This window comes from Dromiciops gliroides, chromosome 3, assembly GCF_019393635.1.
Source record: "Dromiciops gliroides isolate mDroGli1 chromosome 3, mDroGli1.pri, whole genome shotgun sequence".
Lineage (NCBI taxonomy): Eukaryota > Metazoa > Chordata > Mammalia > Microbiotheria > Microbiotheriidae > Dromiciops > Dromiciops gliroides.
The window spans coordinates 307,507,720-307,533,803 of NC_057863.1; the positions used below are offsets into that span (position 1 = coordinate 307,507,720).

General features: G+C 37.8%; 1 protein-coding gene across 8 annotated transcripts in view; it reads left to right on the plus strand.

Moving 5' to 3' along the window:
* Positions 1–24,275, plus strand: part of NXPE3 (neurexophilin and PC-esterase domain family member 3) — a 35,780-nt gene extending 11,505 nt beyond the window's left edge. For all 8 annotated transcript variants that reach the window (XM_043998892.1, XM_043998890.1, XM_043998888.1 and 5 more), the window contains 4 exons: positions 8,217–8,971; positions 10,810–10,883; positions 17,306–17,512; positions 23,588–24,275. In XM_043998892.1, coding sequence (XP_043854827.1) covers positions 8,217–8,971; positions 10,810–10,883; positions 17,306–17,512; positions 23,588–24,138 — 1,587 coding nt within the window. In that variant the 3' untranslated portion in view covers positions 24,139–24,275. The remainder of the gene's footprint in view (positions 1–8,216; positions 8,972–10,809; positions 10,884–17,305; positions 17,513–23,587) is intronic.
* The last annotated feature ends 1,809 nt before the right edge of the window (positions 24,276–26,084 follow it).

Below are 26,084 nucleotides of genomic sequence, written 5' to 3' on the forward strand. Positions count from 1 at the left end.
TTCATTGGCTATTTGAGGATTTTTCTCTGGCCCCAGTGGAACTTTACTTAATTTTTATTTATTTTTGACTTTTTAAATGGTATTTTACTTTTTCCAATTACATGTAAAGATAATTTTTAACATTTTGTTTTTTAAAATAAAATTTTGAGTTCCTAATTTTCTCCCTCTCTCCTTTCCTCCCTCCCTCAGACAGCAAACAATTTGATATAGGTTATATATGTACAATCATGTATAAAACATTTCCATATTAGTCATATTGTGAAAGAAGGTGGGCAAGAGGAAAAAACCATGAAAAAAAATGAAATGAAAATAGTATGCTTTGATCTGCATCCAGACACCATCAATTCTTTTTTTCCATATAAATATTTTATTATTGATACCATCAATTCTTTCTCTGGATGTGGATAGCATTTTTCATCATGAGTCTTTTGGAATTGTCTTGGATCATTGTATTGCTGAGAAGAGCTAAGTCAATCATAGCGATCATTTTAGTTATAGAATTTCTTTCACCACACAGATTTTTTAGTTTAGGTTGGTTATGGTGTAAGTGACGGTGATGCAACCAATAAACCACAGACTTTGCAGTCTATCATTTTCCTTTTCACTAACTGAGTGAGTAATCTTTGCTAAGAGATCTTATTCATTTGTGAAATGGGAACATCCAGATTGTTAAGATAGTTCTTGTGAGAATCTGGTGGTAAAAATGCTTATGCCCTCAGTAAGATATAAAATGATATATTTCTTATTGGATTCATTTCCTTGAAATTTTCAATCTCTCGATAGTCTCTTTTTTCCTTGATTAAAATGTTTATATTTGTGCTGTAAGGGAACAGGCTTTGCAGATTCCACACTCACAAATGTAGCTAAGCTCGCGAGGTGTCATCAGATCATCCAGACAGTATTAGGATAGGGATAAGGATATGGATCTCAAAGTATTTATGGCCTAATCCAGGAATTTTTTTTTTTTTTTTGGTGAGGCAATTGGGGTTAAGTGACTTGCCCAGGGTCACACAGCCAGTAAGTGTTAAGTGTCTGAGGCCGGATTTGAACTCAGGTCCTCCTGACTCCACGGCCGGTGCTCTATCCACTGCGCAACCTAGCTGCCCCAATCCAGGAATTCTTAACCTTTGTTTTATCATGGACTCCTTTGGCAATCTAGTGAAACCTATAGTCTTCTTTTTAGGATGTTTTTAAATTCATAAAATATATAGTATTACAAAGGAAACCAGTTATATTAAAATAAAGATGCATTTTTCCCCATCCAAATTCATGGCTCTCCTGAAATCTATCCATGTATCCCTTTGGGGTCCATGAACTCCAGGTTAATAATCCCAGTCCTAGGCCAAATCCTTCATTTTACACACACACACACACACACACACACACACACACACACACACACACACCCCCTTTCTATCCATTTATTTATTTATTTTAACATCCATTTTTATTTTTTATTTTTTTAAATCATAAAAGTATTTTATTATTTTCCAGTTACATGTAAAAATAGTTTTCAACATTTGTTTTCATAAGATTTTTAGTTCCAAATTTTCTCCCACTCTCCCTTCCCTCCTCCCTCCCCAAGACATAAAGCAATCTGATATAGGCTATATATTTATAATCACATTAACACATTTCTGCAATAGTCATGTTGTGAAAGAAGAATCAGAACAAAAGGGAAAAACCTCAACCCCGCCTCCCCCCAAAGCAGAAACAATATGGTTCAATCTGCATTCAGATTCCACAGTTCTTTTTTTCTGCATGTGGAAAGCATTTTCCAGCCTGAGTCCTTTGGAATTGTCTTGGATCAGTGTATTGCTGAGGAGAGCTAAGTCTATCATAGTTGATCATCATACAATGTTGCTGTTACTGTGTACAGCGTTCTCCTGGTTCTGCTCACTTCACTCAGCATCAGTCCACTTAAGTCTTTACAGGTTTTTCTGAAATCTCCCTCCTCATCATTTCTTATAGCACAATAGTATTCCATTACATACATATATCACAACTTGTTCAGCCATTTTCCAGTTGATGGACATCCCCTCAATTTCCAGTTCTTTGCCACCACAAAGAGAGCTGCTATAAATATTTTTGTACATGTGGGTCCTTTCTCCTTTTTAATGATGGAATACAGACCTAGTTAGTGGTATTACTGGGTCAAAGGGTATGCACAGTCCCATAGCCTTTGGGGCATAGTTCCAAATTGCTCTCCAGAATGATTGGATCAGTTCACAACTCCACCAACAATGCATTAGTGTTCCAATTTTTCCACAGCTTCTCCAACATTTATTATTTCCCTTTTTTCGTCATATTAGCCAATCTGAAAGGTGTGAGGTGGTACCTCAAAGTTGGTTTAATTTGCATTTCTCTAATCAATAGTGATTTAGAGCATTTTTTCATATGGCAATAGATAGCTTTGCAAATCCCTTATTTTATAGATGAGTAAACTAAAATGTCTTTTCATGCCAGTAGTCAGTGCTAAATCTGGAATCTGAACCTAGCAACTCATACTTTAGATCCATTAATCTAAATAATATTATGGAAAACCTCAGTTACATAGAATCCTACTAACAGGGCTGTCAATTAACCAGAATTCTATTTCTTCATGCATTAAATAAAAACAACAACCAGAAAAAAGGCAAATAACAAGAAAATATGATTTATCCTAAAATGCTACTTCTAGGATATGGTCTGATGTTAGGACATTTTTATTCCAACTTCCTACAGTTTCTGTAGTTAAAAAGTGAAAATTTACATACAGAATAATGCCTCTGAAGCGCTGTATGATCCTCAGTCAACAATAACAACAACAAAAAACCAATTAAGACAAGTAGGGTATGACAAAAAGCCCTAGAGGATATCCTTGGAAAGGAAGATTACATTAATAGGTAGACCAACCTCCTCAGCAACCCAGCTATCTATGATTGTGGTCTCCAAATAGGAAGTAGCCCCAAGGGAGATGGTCAGAGCAGGAGTTCTTAACCTGGGGTCCCAAAGTTTATTTTTAAAACTCCTTTGACAACTGTATTTCAATATAATTGATTCCCTTTATAATCCTTTTATTTTATTTTCTTCATTTAGAAGTACTATTCTAAGATGGAATCCATAGGCTTTGCCAGATTACCAAAAGACTCCATCACACAAAAAGCTTAAGAACCCCAAGACAGGTTAAGAACCTAACCCTTGTCCTCAAGTGTTTTTGGGGAGAATGGAGGGACTGGCTAGAGTAAGGACAGAGAAGATGAGAGAAAGCCTTTGCAAAATTTTCCTTAGAGAATTAGAACTTATGCTACAGATGTCATCATCAGTCAATTCAGATGGCCTATACCTAAGGAAATGAAGAGCTAGCCTTGCTTGAAGGATCATTTATTACAGTGCTGCCAGAATGTTTTGGAAATGTTCAGAGAAACAGATGTACCGTATCATTATTTTTTTGTTTGTTTTGTGAAGTTAACATTTTTTAAAGCTAGAAAGGAACATGGAAATGTGCTGTTAATCCTAATGCCAGTATTTGCTAAATCTTTGGGATGTACATTAAATAAAATCTTTAATCATCCTAAAAACATTTGAGATGAGCATTGGATTGGGGTGAGGGGAGGATAAGTGTTTTGAAATAAATCCTGTCAGAAAAATCTGATATGATAAAAACGAATAGAAAAGTAGATAGGGCTTTTCGTAAGACTGCGGTAGAACATTTTTACTTTCAGAATGAGGTTAGCTTGTCCAGGATATGAACAGTGTCATGCATTGGAAACTTCTGGAATTTCAATTGTAAGGGCAACTGGTAAACAGAATAGCTCCCTGCCACCTTTTATCCACCTATCTTCCCTATTGTCCATACTCAGCAAATGAGACTCTGTCCAAGTAGATTCTGTAAGCCAACATGACCTAGTAAAACGAAAAAATCATAGAATTCCATTAAAAGAATTATAGAATATCAGCACTGAAAGAGTGATACAAAACTAAAGCACAAGTCCACTTCCCAATATGCCTCACATGTGATCGTTTAGTTTCTGCTGAACACATCCTAGGATGGGGTTACTTCTCTCCTAAGACAGCCCATTCCAGTTACAGACATTTCTATTTGCTAGGAGGTTCATCATTAGACCAATTCACAGTATAATTTACATTCTAGGTCACAGAGTTAATTAGACTCAGATTGGGGAGGTGGGAGCCCAGGTCTTTCTAACTCCAGGTCCAGTAGTCTGGCCATCAGAATGCCCATCAAAGTGAGAATGAATGAAGCATCACAACTATATGTATTTTGAGAAGGGCAGCTTTCATGTAATATATTTCTGTGATTTCAACCAATTTTAGCACAGTGAAGTGTTAATATAAATTTCCAAAGAGTAGGGGCAGCTAGGTGGCACAGTGGATAGAGCACCGGCCCTGGAGTCAGGAGTACCTGAGTTCAAATCCGGCCTCAGACACTTGATGCTTACTAGCTGTGTGACCCTGGGCAAGTCACTTAACCTCAATTGCCTCACTAAAAAAAAAAAATTAAAAAAAATTTCGAAAGAGTAAATGTAATTTCTCTGGACAGAAAGGAAACTATTGCAAGAAAATTTTTACATTTCCCCAAAAATGAGGTGCAAAATACCTCAATTTCCTTCCCCTCTCCCACTCCATTCTCCCTTCAAAAATAGAATTATATTTCGGTGACCCACATTATCAAGAATATTGTGTGTGTGTATGTATGTGTATATGTATGCATGTATGTGTATATTTATATCTATATCTAGCTAGCTAGCTATAGAAAGAAAAATATAGATATACATATACAAACTCAGGTATTTACTGTGAGTGAGATTTCTCTCCCAGGGAATCTAAGATATACTATTTTATTGCAATATACAGACTTTGCAGTACTTTCTTCCCTTGAAAGAATACTCCTGCCTCCTCCTCCTCACAATGGGCTATCAGGTGGTGTTTTTTTCCTCTAACAGTACCTTATTTCCTTGAGCTACTGGTATTCCTCTCTCTGGCATTAATTACCTTCTAGTTATAATTTGTTTGCTTGGTTTTTGAACTCCCAGGGGACCATCTCAAGACTGGCCTAAAAGGAAGAAAACCTCTATAATGTCTTTAGTTTGGACTCTCCAGGAAGGCTCTGGGACCTGGGACATTATGAGACTTCCCCATTGGACAACAGGGCATTTACTTAGTATCCATGGGATTACACCTGAATTTAAAATATTTCCAGGATTTAGGTAGCTGGGTAGCTATGACTGACTGCTTAGGTCAACAGGCTAGGCTTTCTCCAGGTATGAGTAACCACCTTGGAGGCATTATTATAGGAGGAGGTGAATATGGCATCCCTGGGGCCTCTGCATGATGATGATGATATCTTATATTTATGTAACACTATCCTTAAAGCCACCTTGTGAGGTTGGTGCTATTGCCATCTCCATTTACGGTCGAGAAAACAGAGACTTAGAGGTTTTAAGTGATTTGACCAGGGTCACACAGCTAGTAAGGATGTGAGGTGAAATTTGAACTCAGGTCTTCCTGATTATCAGGTCTAGCACTCTATCTATTATGCCACCTATTGACCAGGTAGGATAGGAGTTTACCTATTTTTAGGGCTGGCCATAGTATAGGTGGGAGTAGATGGTTGCTTTTATCATGTGTTGAATCATCTGAGCAAAACTGTTTCCTTGGTTATCCAACGTCTTTAAGGGTCAGTCTTTTTTTTTAATAAAGGTATTTTATTATTTTCCAATTATATATAGAGATAGTTTTCAACCTTTGTTTTTATAAGATTTCTAGTTTCAAATTTTTCTCCCTCCCTCCCTTTCCTCCTCCCTCCCCAAGACAGCAAGTAATCTGATATAGGTTAGATATGTACAATCACACCAAACATATTTCTGTATTAGTCATGCTGTGAAAGAAGAATAAGAGCAAAAAGGAAAAACGTCAAAAAAGAAAAACAAAAAAATAGAAATTGTATGGTTCAATCTGCATCTAGATTCTATAGTTCTTTTTTTTTTGGATTTGGAGAGCATTTTTCATCATGAGTCCTTTGGAACTCTCTTGGACCATTGTATTGCTGAGAAGAGTCAAGTCTATCATAGTTGATCAACACACAATGTTGTTGATACTGTGTACAATGTTCTCCTGGTTCTGCTCCTCTCACTCAGCATAAGTTCATGTAAGTCCTTCCAGGTTTCTCTGAAATCCTCCTGCTCTTTGTTTCTTACAGCACAATAGTAGTCCATTACATTCATATACCACAACTTAAGGGTCAGTCTTAAGAAGATCTGTTTTTACATTTCTTTATGGTTTCACTTTTTCTGGGTCCATATCACATTCACTAGCTAACATATTACCAGGAATTATTTTAGTTTGTTTGGTAACTAGGAAAGTTTAGGTCCCCCATAGCTTCCTTCTCCTCCACCTTCTGGTCAGCATGGTACATCAGGAACATCTGGATCACCCCCTGGACAAGTCATTTAATTTATCTGGGCCTCAGTTTCCTCATCCATAAAATAAGGGGGTTGGACTACATGACCTCTGTGTTCCCTCCCATTTCTAAAGCTGTGATCAATCCTGTGCTCCCTTGAGTTCTAGTCCATATACTCTGCCTTCCCTCTCATCTTCCTACCTGCTCTTCTTGTTCTTTTCCTTTCTTCTTCATTTTCTGTGATGTGTCCCATATATTTAGGCAGTCTCTATCGGATGATTGAATTTGCTCTGTCATATAATTAATGGTATACTTCAAATTTTGAAAAGGCTTTGATGTTTCTTTCTAGACCGTGTGACTGTAACTCAAGCCAAAGATTTTGGAGAATGCTAGGCTTTACAATAGCTAAAAGTGAGGTGAATACTGAGATCCTTTCCAAAAGTTATATGCTAGACTTAAAATAGGAGCAAAAGGCAATGGAAAAAGTTCCTTAGACTCAATTCCATCATGTCCCAGACATGAATGAAAGTGTGGTAATTCACTAAAGCCCTAATTTTCTTCTCTCAGTTCCCAATGCACTTTCCCCCAAAAGCCAGGGTTACCTATTCCATCTAACTCCTTCTTTATACAGTGAGGAAACTGAGGCAAAGAGATGTTAAATAATTTGCCCAGGATCACATAGCTACTAAGCATTCAAGATAGGTTTTGAACCCAGGTCTTTCTCACTCCAAGTCCAATGCCATATTCATGCTGTTTCTGCCTTATTATCACTTAGCTTCTAGATGTATTTTTAAAAATTATTAATGATAATAATACTTACATTGGAATATAAAGAGCTTGGTATTAGCCAGGGCTCTGTCACAACTAGCTATGTGACTGGGCAGGGACATCTCACCTGGGCTATGATTAACTAATCACTTACCTCTGATGTCACAGGCAGGGAGCTAGTAAGTAGTGGCCAGGGGATGGTCAGTCAAGGGACATGAAAGGCTATAGTAGGGTCAATTGTAATTAGAGCAGAGACAGTTTTTCACAAGAAAAGCTAGGCCAAGAAAAAAAGAACCAGGGTTATTGCTGGTTTGCATTTGATCAAAACAAACTCCATATTCCCTTTGTGAGACAGGTAATCCCCAAGTAGCTAAAAATTAAATTGTGTATATAAATAAAGCATCAAATCATAGATCACAAATGAAAATGACCCTGGTGGGTTTAAGGCACCATGGCATATATAGTTAGTAGAAAGAGTGCAGGATTTGGAATGAAATGACATGGGTTAAAATATCACTTCTGTCATTTATTACCTGTATCACCTTGAACAAGGCATTTAACCTAAGTTTCAACATTTTCTTATTCTACAGGTGTCCAGTATAAGGGTGGTGGTAGACATTCCATTCCTTTTCTCCCATCTTGAATTAATAGTAATATATTAGATAACCCCATAAAACTGGACCTCTTGTAGACATTTTTTTTTCTTTTTGCAGGGCAGTGGGGGTTAAGTGACTTGCCCAGGGTCACACAGCTAGTAAGTGTCAAATATCTGAGGCCGGATTTGAACTCAGGTACTCCTGAATCCAGGGCTGGTGCTTTAACCACTGTGCCACCTAGCTGCCTCCTCTTGTAGACATTTTAAACTCAGGACATTCCTTTTATTCAACCCACCAATCCTCTTTTCAAACACAATAGTTTTTTCCCCAAAATGTATTAATATTACTGTAAAATTGAACCTGAACAATGTTAGAGGTGTTTTACTTGGCTGAACATAAGGAAGGGTTTTTTTTGTTGTTTCTTTTGTTTCTTTTTTTTTTTTTCTCTTCAGCACTTGGATCATGAAAGTGTTTCAGCTACCATCCTTGATAGTAGTGGGCAGGATATTTCCTCTCAAGCAACAGGAGTTAGCAGAAAGCCCTACTGTGGTTATGAACATCAAACCTTGTCCAAGAGGGAGCGTTTGGAAGAGGACTCTTTATTGGCAGCCTTGCAGAGCCATGAGCCTTATGCGGATTTGGTCCCATTTGTGAAGAGCACTGACCCCTCCTCTAGCTATTTTGTGATATTGAACTCTGGAACATTCTTCAAGGTGGGGAGCCAGCTTGAAGTGCTGGTTCAAGTACAAGATTTCCAAGGAAAGCCCAAAAAGTATGGTGGAGACTACTTACAGGCCAGAATCCACTCACCCAAACTTCAAGCGGGTGCAGTAGGGAGAGTTGTAGACTACCAAAATGGATTCTACAAAGTTTTTTTTACTTTGCTTTGGCCAGGTAAGGTGACCGTGTCTATAGTTCTGGTTCACCCCAGTGAAGCAATTCAAGTCCTTCAGCATCTGCAGGAGGTGAGGCCAGATAGAGTTTATTTTAAAAGTCTCTTCCGCTCAGGGAGGATTTCAGAGACCACCATTTGCAATGTATGTCTACCAGGAAACCTGCCTGTGTGTAACTTCACAGATCTCTACACTGGAGAACCCTGGTTTTGCTTCCAACCAAAAAAACTCCCTTGTAGCAGCAGAATCAACCATTACAAAGGAGGGTACCTCAAGGGTCTTCTAACTACGGCAGAAAGTGCTTTTTTCCAAAGGTATGTGGTATAAATCAGAGCAGTTACTTCTGATTTGGGCCCATTCTTTATAAATCTACTATTTCCACTTTTTATTATTAGTAATGATTATTAACATATTATTATACTAATATAGTAATAATTATTAGCAATAACTTTTAGTAATAATTTTTCTGCTATGGTTATATTTTCCTAGAATCTCACCATACCTAGCTTAAAATAATAGGTAAGCAAGGAGGGTGCATCCAGATTTATAGTCATTACTATATAACTACATACGTGCATATAAACACATATGCACATGGATACATATATGTATATGTACATATCCGTATAGATAGCTATACATATATATGTATACTTTATATATATGTATATCTACCTATTTTTATGATATTTAAATGGATCTTGGTAAATCCATTTACTCTCTTTTTGCCCCTATATATACTTACTGATTTGATATTTGTGCATATGAAAATAATTTGTCTGCAAAGCATATCAATATTGGTTTTTGCCGAGAGATAGGTCAGTATTCCTTCATTGGCCCTTCATTGTTTAATGGTGGGAAGAGAAAAGGAAGATTGACTTTGGTGGTAGTTGGAGAAAGCTAGTCACTAAAATGGAATTACCTTTTTAAAAAAAAAATAATTTATTTTTATTTCTTTATTTTTGTGGGGCAATGAGGGTTAAGTGACTTGGCCAGGGTCACACCGGTAGTAAGTGTCAAGTGTCTGAGGCCAGATTTGAACTCAGGTTCTGCTTAATCCAGGGCCAGTGCTTTATCCACTGTATTACCTAGCTGTCTCAAATTACCTTATTAAAAAAAAAAAAATTAGAGTCAGATTTTGTGCCTGTCAGCTTCTTTTTTAAAATTAAATTTTCTTTTTCTCAGTCATTAGGCATTTATTTTCTCTCCCTTCCACCACACTCCTACTGAAAAAAAAAAAAGGAAAACAAAACCTTGTAACAAATATGGAAAACAAATTCCTGCTATCTTCTAAAATATGTTGTGCCTCATTCTATGCTACTTTATAGTTGTTGGGAGACCACTGCTCTCTATGGTCATGGATTTGGAACTAGATGGGAGCTTAGAGGTCATCTAGTTTCCTCTTCCTTCTCATTTTGCAGATGAGAAACTGAGGCCCAGAGAAGTTCAAAGATTTGCCTAAGATCACAGATAGTAAGTCACAGAGATGGAATTTGAAGCCAGGTCGTCTGATTCCAAAGCTATTATCCTTTCAACTGTATCTGTCCATTTAAATGTAAAAAAAGGGGCCATTTTTGCTATTTGATCCTCAAAATGGAATGAACTACTTTTAAAAGACTGCTTAGCTTTATGCACTACGTGTGGGAAAGCACATGGAAAACCTCAGAATGCTACATTAAGATGACTTGATCATTATCATAATAATTATTGTTGGAAACAAATGGACTTGTAGCTTTAATCTTGGGTTCAGATCCCAGGTGTACCAAGTGCTTTCTTCTTATCTGACTGTGGGCAAGTTATTTTAAAAATGCATCCTAAGGGGGGCAGCTAGGTGGCGCAGTGGATAAAGCACCAGCCCTGGATTCAGGAGGATTTGGGTTCAAATTTGGCCTCAGACACTTGATACTTACTAGCTGTGGGACCCTGGGCAAGGCACTTAACCTTCATTGCCCCACCCCTCAAAATGCATCCTAAAAACCAGCTGATTATTGATTGTATTACTTAGAGTTATGTTTTAATATTTCATTTGTAAATTATGTTCTGTGAATTAACCTCCATGCCTTTGTTGCCTTCGCAATTGAAGATTAGCAACTGGGAAAAAAACCAAATATTTGCCATTCTCAGCTCATAATTCTTTTTCTTCCTCTTCAAGTGATATCAATATCAAAATACCAATTCGCTCCAGTGGACCTGATTGGGTGACTGTGATTCCCTTAGGAATAAAAGGTAAAGAAGAAATTAGTCTAGTGACATTACTGTTAATTGTTAACTCGAACACAGAAAATAGAATATGGATTTAAAATTTAACTTACTTGGGGCTCTTTTTTCACTGCTGTCATAAAACCTTTTCCTCCCTCTATTAATTTGTTGTTTGTTCTGTGGGCACAAATAAAGATACAAGTGAAGATACTAAAAGAGCGTTTAGGATTAATTAGGACAAAACAGTCTAGGCCTTTTATTCATTCTGGGTTTTGTTGTTTATTTTTATATGGAAGGCATCTTAATTTCTTCTGTTCCACTTGAGTATCTGAAGGTACTCATGAGATATGTAGAAAAGTGGAAATTTTCCAAGGAAAGGTAGCATATAAAATGAGAGTATTACTAGTCAAAGAAAATAACCCAAAAGACACTAACAAATGAAATGTATTAATTTAACATAGGTATTATTAGTTGTAGAGATTTTGAAGAGGATATTATCCAGGGAGCTTCCATATATGTTAGAAGAGGCAGATTTTATTGTGGAAGAGGACACATGAGTATTAATGTCATGCCCAATATCACATGTAACAAAGATCCTTGACTGTTTCCTTTTTCCCCCAATCTTCTGAGCATATAAATTTATTTTTCTATCTTTCTTTAGTATGTTATTTTCCCCTAATTACATATAAAAACAATTTTTAATACCCATTTTTAAAACTTTGTGTTCCAAATTTTCTCCCTTCCTCCCTCCCCCGCCTTTGAGAAGACAATTTAATATAGGTTATACATGTGTAGTCATGCAAAACATCTCCATATTAGTCATGTTGTGAAAGAAAACAGACCGAAAAACCTCAAGAAAAATAAAGTTAAAAAAATTATGCTTCAATCTGTATTCAGACACCATCAGTTCTTTCTCTGGGAATAGAGAACATATCAATTTATTAAGCAGTTCATGCCAATTGCCCAACAAACTGGGACCAGACTTCCTCAGCTTAGGCCTAGACCTTGAATTCAGGGGGGAAAGACTTTTATACATTAAAAACAATCAAATAAGACCAATTAATTAAGGGAACAATATAATATTAGGTAATCTGATTTCTAATTGGATGAAAAATTGGGACTTTCCAAGTTGAGAGGGGGAGGGTGAACAGGTACAATTTATCTGAATTCAGAAAAGGATGTGTCCCACTCCCCAAGTATCTGTAAACACTCAAGGAAACATGGAAACAATAACTGTGATCATTTCAGACCAGTTTTCAGATAACACATATGGGATGTTCTCAGCTGTTTCCTCATGTACTCATGAGCAACTTTTGTTTTGCTGGAAAATTATTATACAGCAAGGTAAGCTCTGTTGATAAAGGAATAATTCAAATAAAGCTTAACATTAATGAGAATGGGTTAGTATTCATTTTTTGGGGGGGGGGCAGAAAGGACCCAGGAAATCCTGATCTAATCTGTCTTGGATGAGAGTTTAATTGGTATCTTGAAGGGTGATTGGTGACTGCCATGGCATTAATGAAACTCTCTGAAAAAGGCCTTTGGAGAAAAAAATTCTCTCTTCTCACACTAGATATCTTTACCCAAAAGGTTCAACCTAATCTCTCCCCTCATTAAGATGCTTTTTTCCTGTTTTTTTTTTTCTCTCACAAGCTGTTCACTTCCCACATGACAGATCCTCCAAATGCCTTCTCTAATGGGGTTCTTCAGTGTCCCTCCTCACTTAATAGGATCTCTAATAGGACCTTCCCTGCTTCAGATTCACTCATTAATTGGGTTTCTTGTCCTCCTGCTTACAGTGAACTTCGCACGCACACGGTAAACAAACTCCTTCACTCTTTCCATTGTCTCCCTTCTTTGACCACCTCCATCCCCTCTCTCACCACCTCCTCCCAGCAGTACCTAGATTGATATGTTTTTTGTAAACTTCTCCTTCCTGTTTCCCAGTGACTATCCGCAATGAGATGGAATTGCCTGCAGGCCATGCATAATAACTGTTCTGTCCACTATGAGTACATGGAATTAAGGGGTCAAATTAGACATCCCCAAAGACCTCTTCCATCTCTGGTTTTCTATGATTATATGTCCTATTTAGTTTGGAAGAGACTGGCATCTCTTATCGATATTGATAGGTGGCTTTGGGAGGAAATCCCTTGAGAGGAGTCTAAATTTTGGAATGATTAAGTGCTTTGTGATGAGAATTTCTATAGGTTTCAGACACTGAGTCTACCAAGTATTTATTATTTAATAGGAGGGACAGACATTACCTCAAGAACTGGTAAAGGGAACAGTGGGAATTTCGATGAAGGAACCAAACCTGGATGAAGAAAAATAGGATAATTTTGTAAATGAGAAGTTGGCAGTAAATATAAATGGAGATGGCAGGTGCAAAGTAGAAGTATCGCATACTAGAATAGTCAATTTTAGTAAGAAGGAGCTTGGTTGGAATTACCTGGATGACATACATTCTGGTGACCACCAGGGAGCACTGTAACTCAAACTAATGTATCCTCATGAATCAGTGACTTGGAAGAAACTATACAATCTAGAATACTGGTCATGGGATCACAACATTATTTATAGCCAGTTCATTCAAGTTTGGTCTTAACCTTAGGGTACACCTACTGTGTTTCCCTCAAGTTGGGTCAGGAGAACTAGACAAAGTCTAGAATTGTTCCAAGAAAGGTGTCAGAACATGCCATCATAGAATCCTGGAATATTGTCACTGGAACGGACATTAGAGTGAACCCTTTTCCTTCTACAGTTGTGAAAATTCAGATGGGTTTCTTGCCTACAGAATTAGTGGTGGAGGAGGGATTAGCAACCAGTTTTCTTTGAGGTAGCTAGGTGGTGAAATTGGTAGAATAATGGGGACCTCAAGTCAGTAAGACTTGGGTTCATATTTAGCCTCAGGCAGTCCTAGTTGTGCAAGTGATCCTGGGCAAGTAATATAACCTTTGTCTGCCTCAGTTTCTTTGAATGAGATAATATTTGTAAAGTGATTATCACAGTTCCTGGCATATAGTAAATAAGCAAGCCTGAAAGTCCAATGTATCTAGAAGATACACTGCCTCTCAGAAGCCTCTGTGGAGTGAGTGTCTGATCTTCAGCTTGGGCTGGGGGCTAGCCTTTAATTCGATTCAGTTCGAATTTATAAAGCACTCTCTATGTTCTATGTTCAAGGCATTATTATGCTAGGTGTTAGGATGGTGATTCCTAAGAGATGTACCACAAAAACCCTCTCCCCAGAGAATTCCACACTCCTCAGCCTCCACCCCCGCCCCCCCCCCCCCCCACTCTGAGGGGTAGTTTGCTGCCTGCTTTTCCTGGCCTGGTGTTGGAAAGTTCACAATTGCAGCTTTATCTCCAGAAGTGTTCCTCTGCCGACTTAAATATTAAAGGTGCCACAGTTCTTCATGGCACGAGAACTACTGTGCTACAGATACAAAAACAAATGAAAGATAGTCCTTGTCCTCAGTGAGCTTACATTCTATTGGGAGGACACAACTTTTTGCTGTTTCTCAGTTGTGTCCGACTCTTTATGACCCTGTTTGGGGTTTTTGTGGCAAAGATGTTAGAGTGGTTGGTCTTCCAGCTCATTTTACAGATGAGACACCCATGCCCCTTCAGCCTGCAATTTTCAGTGCAGGATTTTATATTCCTCACCAGTGGTTGCTAGGTTCCTTTCGGTGTGAGCATCATGATCTTTCTCTTGCATTACCAGAAGTGAGTATTTGCCCAGCAGGTTTAGCAAGGTTTGGGAGATTTTCTGTCATGTAGTAGGTACATACCCTGGAAAGGTAGCATGCTTCTCTATTATTAGTGTAATGGCCACCCTGGGCCTAGCACTGCTTGCTTCCCTTTCTCCATGTTTTGACCAGGTTATGGAGATAGTTCTCCAGGATGTATCCAAAGTTGTCACTCTTGTGATAAAACTGTTGTTTGGGTTTTGTCTTCCTGCTTAATCTTGATAGTAAAATTAACTTTGTTCTTGAAACATATAAATGAAAGCTCAAAAATAGTTTAAGTAGAGAGCTATTAAATATTTTTTTAAAACCCCAGCTTTTCAAAGGTCAGATGGCTCTCTGCTACTTTTGATTTTTATCTCTTTAAGCACAGATCCTTAGAATTAATTTCTTAAATTTTATTTTATATTCAGATCTGCATTTTCTCTCTCTCCTCTCTCACTTCTCTGTACTGTTGAGAAAGCAAGAAAAACAAAACACATTATAAACATGTATAGATGAGCAGAACAAATTTGCATATTGGCCATGTTCAAAAAGAGTCTAATTTTGCACTTAGAATTAATTTAGCTAATAAATTTGCCCCTGGAAAATATGTTCAAAATTTCTTCCACAAAATACATTTATCTGTATTTCAGTTATATTATATGTTAAATAGGGTTTTATGGAATAGCTTTGGAACCTAACCATTACTTAAAACTGTATTCTTCTGGTCAACTAGATGGTTCAATGAGTAGAGCACTGGGCTTGGAGTCAGGAGAACCTGAGTTCAAATGTGACTTCAAATACTTATTAGCTGTGTGACCTTGGACAAGTCACTTAATCCTGATTGCTTTAACAACCTTACTCTGGGATTTTCCCCCTTGAGTTCTAAATAGCTGACTTAGAAATGAATCACATCCTATTTACAGTTTGAAATAATATTGCATCTGGAATTTGACATCAGATGACCATAGGGGGGCAATGTAGGCATATGTTTTCACTTTTCTGTCATTGTCACATCCCTTAAGAATGAGTGTCATGTACAGTACTTGATTTGCTTGACTTACTTCTAATAGTAAATATAATTAACATTGAATTGAAATAGTTACTGTTTCCAATGTGAAATGCAGTATTCTTAATAACAATGCATCTGATATATAAAAGAAAAACAAGCCTTCCTCCTGAACAATGCCTCTAGTTAACCTGTGTGAAACCTTAGATACCTGCTGTGTAAACTTAGATTCTGAACCTGTGAAGAACGGTCAGATATCTAAGGAGGATGTTTAAATATATGCCCTGGCAAATAGGACATCTTTAGCTAATGTTATTTGGAAAGAGTGAGAAACAGAAGAGTTCTAAGTACCATAGATGGTACCAAGAGCTCTAGATAATGGTTTAGCAGTTATACATTTTTTTCTACAAAAGGAGACATATTTACATCTTATTTGCTGACTCATAAGAATATGGATTTCAAATACTAGACAGTGGGTGGACATTCAGAGTGTCTTCAAATGTGGAACTCAATTCTAGAAAGGAATGATGTAAAAGAGAATTTAAAATTGCCCCCCCAAAAAACCAACTATATTTGAATGAGTAATATAAGCTATCAAGTGTAAACCTTCAGCAAAAATCCAAGAGAATATAAAAAATGTCTTGGAAACATTTTTGTTTTTAAATACATTGAAATTTATTCTTTTGATATTCTTCTTTAGTCATCTGAAGCTAGAAACTTACTTGGTTCTAGGTTAGTTCTAGTTCCCTGAAGGGGAACACTTGATCTGGACCTTGAGGGATGAGTAGGATATAAAGAGGCAGAGATGGAGGGAGGAAGAAGAATATTATGTAAAGCTGGATGAGCATAGAAAGGAAAGCATGGGATATATATATATATATATATATATATATATATGGTGAGGGCATGAGTAGTCCAGTTTCTCTGGATTACTGAAGGTTGTAAAGATAGACTGGCGATAGATTGTGGAGGGTCTTGAGTGCCGTACTAAGGAAATTGATGTATATTTGGTGGATGATGCAGGGCCTTTGAAGGGTTTTGAGCAGTGGAGTGATACGATTCTTCCCATACACCAAAAGGACCAATGCGTAAGGTGTGTATAGCATAAATTAGATGGAAATTGTACTGGAAGCACAGAGACTAGATAAGAGGCCATTGCAATAATCCAGGTGATAGACTACATATGTAAAAAACGTTGGACAATGGACAGACTACAAGATACATCTCTGTACCCTCATCACTGGTTTGCTGTGGACTAGTTCTATCATTTCTCCGCGATTCAACTTATCTATTTATAAAGTTCCTGTATAGATTGGCATCTGCCTCTGGTGAGAAATGATGCAGTGCCTCTCAAGTGTTTTGAATCTGATGCTTATATTCACATAATTGCTGCTTTTGATCTTCTTCCATTTCCTTTGACCATCATGAGAATGTATATACCCAGAGGAAAAATTCAGCTGCTTTTGTCTTCCTTTCTCCCAAGAGCATCATCATACTCACCTCGAATCTGTAACTTCTATTAAGAACAATACTTGTGTGCAGTGCAGAGCCTTCTGTGTCACTGGACAAAGCTGGGGAAGCGGGAGATTCTTTTAGGTGTTACAGCAGGAATAAAAAGTTACATGTATATTGGCACTTTTATGTCATCATCCTGGGAATATTTTTGTTCTGGTTTCTAGGAGATTTTCAAGGATTTTCTTTTGTCTTTCCAGAAGCAAATGACCCTGAACCCTCTCAAAACTTGGAAAACTTCCCTTCTGGTTATTATTACAAAAACCAGTGGAAGCCTAGAAAGTTCAAGATGCACCAGTTTAATGAACCTGACAACATTACAGAATGCTTACAAGGGAAAATGATCTATTTATTTGGTGACTCTACCATAAGGCAGTGGTTTGACTATCTGATCACATTTGTTCCAGGTTGGTACTTTGGTTTTTCTAAGGAATACGTCTGAGATACAGAGAATAATTGTGCATATACCCAGGTGTTTGGGGGGTGGAGTGGGGAAAGCACTAATGTAGGCTAGAAAGGCCATGGCTTTCTTTCCTCATTAGAGAGGTGGGGGGCTATGGGTGCAGAATGTTGTGTGTGCTGCAAGAAGAGATTAACATCTTAGTTGGTTTTACTTAACTGATTTTCTTTGATACAGGAGAGGGTTCTTGGGGTTGGAGGGGGAGAAGAGGATATTGGGAAGTGATTGTGATATAAAAACAAAAGGCATCAGTAAAAATGGTTTTTAAAAAACCAGAAAATAGTTGGCGTTATCTAGTCTTTGTCCAAGAAAAATGTTTGGCAGCTGATGTTACTAGGGGAAGATACAATATTGTACAGAGGATTATGGATTGTGAGTCAGGGAGGGCAGGGTTTTAATTCTAGCCCTGCTGCCAACTAGATCTCTGACCTTGAAAAAGGCAGCTTCTTCCTCTTTGAAATGAGGGCACTGGACTAAATCATTATAAAAATAATAACAGTTCCTCACATGCATGTAGTTTTCTATTGTATATAAATGCTTTTCTTATCACAACTGTGGTGGTGGGGGGAGTTTGCTTAGTAGCCTACTTCTGGTGCAGGGGACCCCTCAGACCCAGAGCTTTTAAACAAACAACCCTTTTACTAAAACCATTCTGATACTGTCAGGTGGAAGCAATTTTCTAGGTGGTTTTTAAAAACAGTCCCAAGGATAAGAACAGATAAAAACCACTGACAAGAAAGTTTACAAAAATAAAAAAGTTGTCAGGAAGGAGATTCTCTGGGGTCTCAGGGGCTTCTCACCAAAGTCTCAGAAACCTTTTTTTACTCCTCTATTAACTAAAGGGCCCACAGCTGGGTGTCAGATCAGCCCACCTGACAGCAAAGTTATACCCAGTTGCCCCAGGTGTGGAGTCACAACTTTCTTGCATACAACATTCCTGTCTGATGTTGTGAGAGTGTGGAGGGTTAACCCACACCTACCTAATTTCTGCCCCACAACAACAACACTGTGAGGTAGTTGGGTCATCACCCTCATTTTACAAGTGAAGAAACTGAGGCTCAGAAATGTTATATGATTCAGCCATGGTTATAGTCAGGATGGGAACTCAATTTTTAGGCTCCATGTCCTGTGCTCTTTCTTCTTTACTCCAGTGCCTCTCAGATGATCTCTAAGCTTCTGTGATTCAATTATGTGAAAAATGTTGGCACTTCCCATTGCTTCTTCCGGACCTCTGATTGGTTCAGTTCCAAGCTTTACCTGGGAAGCCAGTAGTCAGGGAAAGGCATTGACATTAGATTTTAAGCTTCTTGAGGGAAGGGGCTGTCTTTTGCCTCTTTTTGTATCCCCATTTCTTATCACAGTGCCTGGTACATAGTAGGTACCTAATAAATGTTGATTGATTGATTGACATAGTTTCTTGGTGGCCATGAGGGCAAAATTGTCAGTATGACCCACCACCACTATCTTGTCTCCTTTTCAACTGCCCTGATGCTGCAGATCAGCTCGAGGGAGGACTAGTGTGTACTAGAGAAATCTTCCTGGCTTCTGCATTCTACCAAAGGACCCTAGAGCATCTATCCAGGATCAGGGCTAGGCATAGTAACTTTATTTATTTGCCAGCCACATGTCTTTTTTGTTCTTGCCTCCTGGTGCTTTGGGTGATTGGAAACCTCCATGAAGTAAGTTGCTAAATGGGTTAGGTGAAATCCGTGTGTTCAGAGATCGAATATGGGGATAGCTTGGGGGTATTTTAAAAAAGTGAATTCCAAGGTTAGTTATGAAGCTCTTTCTATGTGTATGGTCATCATTTAATGTATTGCATCAGAATGCTTATTGAAAGGGGCATACTCTCTGTTGCTTGGGAAAAAAGAAGCTGTGATTACTAACTTATTTTTTACAAAGGGAAGGAAGAAGTAGATGCTACCATAAAAGGAGAAAGAAACTCAAGCTTTTTTTTTTTAAAACAGTGATACTGCCTAGTCTAGTTTCATAGAGCACAAAATCGAGAGTTCAGAGCTGGGGAAAACAGTGTTACTCCTCTCTCTTCTCCCTCCCACACATTCACTCCCTTAATCAATCACTAATCACTTTTCCCTCTCAATTCTCTCTGAAACATCTCTCACATCTGTCATTCCCACTCCACTGGTACCATCATAGATCAGCCTCTTAATGGATTATTGCAAGTCTCCTCACTGGTTTCCCTGTCTCTAGTCTAATCTTTCTCTAATCCATCCTACTCACAGGTACCAGACTGCTCTTTCCAGTGCACAAAGGGGTGTAGGCTTGAAGGGGGTGAAGGGAATAAGTATTTACATAGGACCTACTATGTGTATTTATTATGTGCCAGACACGATGCTAACTCAGCACTTTACAAATATTGTCTCATATGATCCTTACAACAACCCTGGGAGGAATTATCATCTCCATTTTTACAGGTGAGGAAACTTAGTCAAACAGAGGTTAAGTAACTTGTTCAGAGTTACATAACTAGTAAGTGTCTGAGGCCAAATTTGAACTCGGGTCTTCCTGTCTCCAAGTTTAGAGCTTGATCTGTGTCACTTAGCTGCCCAAATGACAATTGATGCTGAAGCAGTATTATCACTTCATTGCTTATCAACCTTCAGTGACTCCCCATTACCTGTCGGAGATAGCAGATTCCTTTACCTTATATTGTATACCCTTCACAACCTGGCTCTGACCTGCTATTTCAGACTTGACTCTCATGTACACTATGCTTCTGGGTAGCTAAGTGGTACAGTGGATAGTGCCAGACCTGATGTCAGGAAGACATCTTCCAAAGTTCAAATCTGGCCTCAGACACTTATTTGCTGTGTGACTCTTGGCAAGTCACTTCATCCTGCTTGCCTCAGTTTCTTTATCTGTAAAATGAGGTGGAGAAGGCAATGGCAAACCATTCTAGTATCTCTGCTAAGAAAACAACAAATGGGGTCACAGAGAGTTGCATATGACTGAAACAACATAACAACAACAACCCTCTAGGCTCCAGCCATCTTTCTAACACATTCCATGCTTTCCCACCTCTGCTTATGTTATTCTCTATGGAATTCCCTACCTCCTTCCTCATTTCGGTCTGTTAACAACTTAGGCACACTTCAAAATCCAGACCAAATACCTTCTCCTCAATGGGGCTTTTCCTGATTTATACAGCTGAGAGAATTTTCTTGAATATCTGATCTTATAACACTTTATAAAAGTTTCATATTTTAATTTGTTTTAAATCTAACTGTGCCACATGTCTTGTGATAGATTATCACTATTATCATGATAATATATAGATTATTCTATGGAGGCCTATAGGATCACAAATCCAAAACTGGAAGAAATCTGAGGTAAGTCCAACAACCTAATTTTTACAGATGAGAAAATGGAGGCCCAGGGAAGTTAAGTGACTTGCCCAAAGTAACACAGGTAAAAAGCTTTGGAGGTTGCATTTGAACCCTGGTCTCTGGGTTTCAGAGCCAGTACTTGTTCTGCTATTCCATAGCACCTCTTTTGGGGACTGCATTTCTCCCCAGTACCTAACATAGGTGCTGTTTGTTGAATGAATAAAAAAATGAATCAAAACCATCAAGAAACATTAACTATCTATACTGGAAATTTGCTTAAGGTACAGATGCCAGGTATTGAACAAAGTAGATTGTCACAGCCCAGGCCCAGTTGGAGATTATGGGTACTTAGCCTTTAGCTTTCTTTGAAAACTTGTTGATCCTTTCTTTGATGACTGAAAAGCATCCTAGCTGTCTTGATTGGTTTTGTGTTCTGTAGTCACCAAATGTTATCTAGGTAAAGCCTAATCTTAGTAATCAGACAGGGCCCATTCAAAAGGAAAAATGGGATTTATGAGTTTTGGAGGCTGTCAACTTTTTTTCCATTTAAGTGACTGGCAATTAAAAAGTAATGAATTAAGTGACAGGTTTAAAAGAGGCCAAGGATTGCCCAAGACAACATTTTTTAAGCTAATTTGGTCACAGAACACTGTTGAGCTTGAAATTGACTTAATGAATACTGCCAAAAGGGAGGCTGAGAGTAAGGAAGATTCCATAACTCAAATGGAAGAGCTGGGTAATTTGGGGAGCTTAATAGAGGAAATAAAGCCTATTTTCAGTGACTTCCCCCACCAAAAAATTGATGTAGGTACTAAATGTTATTGTGGACCCCTTCTCAGAATAAGGTTTTTAAATGTATAAAATAAAATAAGCAGAATTACAAAGGAAAACAATTATACTGAAATACAGTTATCAAAATATATTAAAAGAACAAGTTCATAAGAACAAAAAATTCACAGACCCCAGGCTAAGAATTCTTCTATTTGAGGGATTCAGAGGAGGAATGTGCCATTGCTGAGGGCTGGGGAAATCTGAGGTTTTGAGGTAGTATGTGAAGTGGACTGTGACAAAAGGGTAAGGTGAAACTGGAAAAGAGGAAAGTATTTCTTTTAGCTTGAGAGTTGTTGGTCTTTTTGTACTTGTCTGAGAAGCTAACTGGGCTGAAATGAACAAATGAAAGAGGTGTCATTGCTTCTTTGTTCCATTTTCTTTTCTTTTCTTAGTCTTTTGTTTTTATATCATTTTCATTTCTGAATATATCCTCCCTCTGCACCCAGCAAGCCAGCTCTTGTAACAAAGAATAAAAAAGAACGAGGGAAAAAAAAAAGCAGCTCAGCAAAACCAATGGGACATTGACCATGTCTGCTAGGATATGCAATAGTGCACACCTGTAACCCCTCACCTCTGTAATGAAGGGAAGGAGGGCCATTTTCTCAACTGTTCTCTGGGGCCAAGCTTGATGATTATAGGCACAATAGCATTCAGTTTCTTTGTTCTTTCCATTTATTGGATTGTAATCATTGTATGCATTATTTTCTTGGCTCTCTTTATTTCACTCTGTATCTTCCTTTGCTTCTCTGAATTCATCATATTCATTATATTTTATGACATAGTAATGTTCCATTACATTAATGTACCATAATTTCTTTATTCTCCAGTTTCTCCTTTCCTCCATTTTCAATTCATGAGCAGTGCCTTAGCATTTACTGTGTACCCAGCACTAATCCTCTGCCTTTACTTAATACTTGTGCCTTTCCTCTGTTGATTAATTCCAATTTGTCCTGTAGCTGTCTTGTTTCTACATGTTTGTGCACATATTGTTTCCCCCATTAAATTGTGAACTTCTTGAAAGCAGGGACTGTGTTTTACCTTTCTTTGTTTCTCTAAGTGCTTGACACAGAACATAGTAGGTGCTTAATAAATGCTTGTTGACTGGCTGACTTATAAAGCTTACATTTTGCTTCTTGGGACATTGAAATGAAAGTACCAGGCTGATTTTCTTGAATACAGAGATGACCTGATAAAGCAAGATTCCTGGACAATGGACAATGTTGCACTGAAATTAGCTCCCTCCCCACTCTCCTCCCTCCAAGAAGGAACCACTGATGCAGAAAACCTCAGTGGTTATATTTCTGGCAATGGAACTTTTTTTTTTAAAGCAAATTCAGTTCCAACTATGCTAGAGTAATAAAGTAATAGGTTTAAAGTGGTTTGTAGCATCATAAATTTAGAACTATAAGGGACCTCAGAGGTTTATTGACAATACCATCCTGTTAATTTTATATATTTTATAATTTTATATGGAAAATTTTATAATTTTATATGAAAACTGAGGCTTATATGACTCACCCAAGGTAACATAGGTAATAAATGGCAGAACTGGTATTTGAAAGCAGGCTGTTTCACTGCAAATCAAATGTTCCTTCAACTATACTATCCAGGTAAAATGTTTTCTTCTTCCATTTCCTTTGTGAATAAATGTATACTATTTCAGTTACATTATGAGTTATGTCAAAGTTCATCCAAACAAACCCTTCCCCTTTACATTTTTGAGGTTCCTGGATGATTATTTCTATTCTGCTTTCATTCAGATAAGGTTCCTTTAGTCAAGTGGGTAAGAGAGAAAAGTTTTCTATTTTTATCATTGAACTTACTTATGCAAATATATGTTTCAGATTTGGTGGAGTTTAACCTGGGCAGTCCTAAAAATGTGGGCCCCTACCTCGCAGTGGATTTGAAACACAACATTTTGCTACGGTACCGCTGTCATGGGCCTCCCATCCGATTCACAACTGTCTTAAGCAACGAGCTACACTATGTGGCCAATGAGCTGAACAGGATTGTGGGAGGGAGGAGCACTGTGGTGGGCATAGCCATATGGTCGCACTTCAGCACTTTCCCCTTAGAAGTTTACATCCGGCGGCTGAGGAGCATTCGCCGTGCAATTATCCGACTCCTGGACCGGAGCCCGAAGACAGTGGTAGTTATCCGAACAGCCAATGTCCAGGAACTGGGGCCTGAGGTTAGCCTTTTCAACAGCGACTGGTTCTCCTTTCAGCTTGACACCATTTTAAGGAAGATGTTCTCGGGGGTAGGCGTGTACTTAGTGGATGCCTGGGAGATGACACTCGCCCATTACCTGCCTCACAAACTGCATCCAGATGTAGTAATTGTCAAGAACCAGCTTGACATGTTCTTATCTTTTGTGTGTCCATCGAAGACTTAGCTTTGCCCTTTTGGGAATCCTTTTAGGGGGATTGTTGGCATTAAATCTTGTGGAAAGTGTTTTGTACTTGTGTTCATATACTTTCTGGGTTTGTCTTGGCAGGTACATTCCCAAGTATTTTATATTGTCCACAGTTATTTTAAACTGAATTTCTCTTTCTATCTCTTATTGCTGGACTTTGTTGGCAATATCTAGAAATGCTGATGACTTATGTGGGTTTATTTTATATCCTGCAACTTTGCTAAAGTTGTTCAATTATTTCAAGTAATTTTTTATTTAATTCTCTAGGATTCTTTAAGTATACCATCATATCACCTGCAAAGTGTGATAGTTTTGTTTCCTCACTGCCTATTCTAATTCTTTCATGTTCTTTTTCTTCTCTTATTGCCAAAGCTAACATTTCTAGTACAATGTTGAATAATAGTGGTGATAATGGGCATCCTTGTCTCACCCTTGATCTTATTGGGAAGGCTTCTAGCTTATCCCTATTGTAGATAATGCTTGCTGATGGTTTTAGATAGATACTACTTATCATTTTAAGAAAAGCTCCATTTATTCCTATGATCTCTGGTGTTCCTATTGAGAAAAATCATATGATTTCTGTTGGTTTTGTTATTGGTAAGGTCCATTATGCTAACAGTTTTCCTAATATTGAATCAGCCCTGCATTGCTGGTATAAATCTCACCTGGTCATAGTGTGTGATCCTGGTGATATATTGGTGGAATCTCCTTACTAATATTTTATTTAAAATTTTTGTATCAATATTCATTAGGAAAATTGGTCTGCAGTTTTCTTTGTTTTTGCTCTTCCAGGCTTAGGTCTCAGCACCACATTTGTGTCATAAAAGGAATTTGGTAGGACTCTGCCTATTTTCCTAGAGTTTATACAGTATTAGAATTAATTGTTCTTTAAATGTTTGGTAGAATTCACTTCTTTTTTTTTTTTTTGGTGTGGCAGTTGGGGTTGAGTGACTTGCCCAGGGTTACACAGCTAGTAAATGTTAAGTGTCTGAGGCCCGATTTGAACTCAGGTCCTCCTGAATCCAGGGCCGGTGCCACTGCACCACCTAGCTGCCTCTAGAATTCACTTCTAAATCCATCTGGACCTGGGAATCTTTTCTTAGGGAGTTTACTGGTGACTTGTTCAATTTCTTTTTCTAAAATGGGGTTATTTAAGTATTCTATTTCTTCTTCTGTTAATCTTGGCAATTTATACTTTTAAAAAATATTCTTACATTTTATTTAGACTGTTAGATTAATGGCATACAATTGGGTAAAATAGCTCCTAATTTTTGCTTTAATTTCCTTTTCATTGGTGGTAAAGTCACCCTATTAATTTTTAATGCTGGTAATTTAGTTTTCTTCTTTCTTTTTTTAAAATCAAATTAACCAACCCTCCCCCCAAAACCAGATCTTAATTTTATTTATTAGTTCAATGGTTTTCTTACTTTCAATTTTCTTAATTTCACCTTTGGTTTTCAGGATTTCTAATTTGGTGTTTAATTGGGATTTTTAATTTGTTATTTTTCTAGCTTTTTTAGTTGCATGCCCACTTCATTGATCTGCTCTTTATTTTATTGATGTAAGCATTTAGAGGTATACATTTTCCCGTAAGTACTGCTTTCGTTGCATCCCATAAATTTTGATACTTTGCCTCATTGTTGTAATTTTCTTTGATGAAATTATTTATTGTTCCTATGATTTGTTCTTTTCCCCACTCATTCTTTAGGATGAGATTATTTAGTTTCTCATTACATTTTTTTTTTTTTTTTGCAGGGCAGTGAGGGTCAAGTGACTTGCCCAGGGTCACACAGCTAGTAAGTGTCAAGTGTCTGAGGTTGGATTTGAACTCAGGTCCTCCTGAATCCAGGTCCGGTGCTTTATCTATTGTGCCACCTAGCTGCCTCCCCCCCCAATTAATTTTGTTTTTTTTTTTTTTTTTTTTT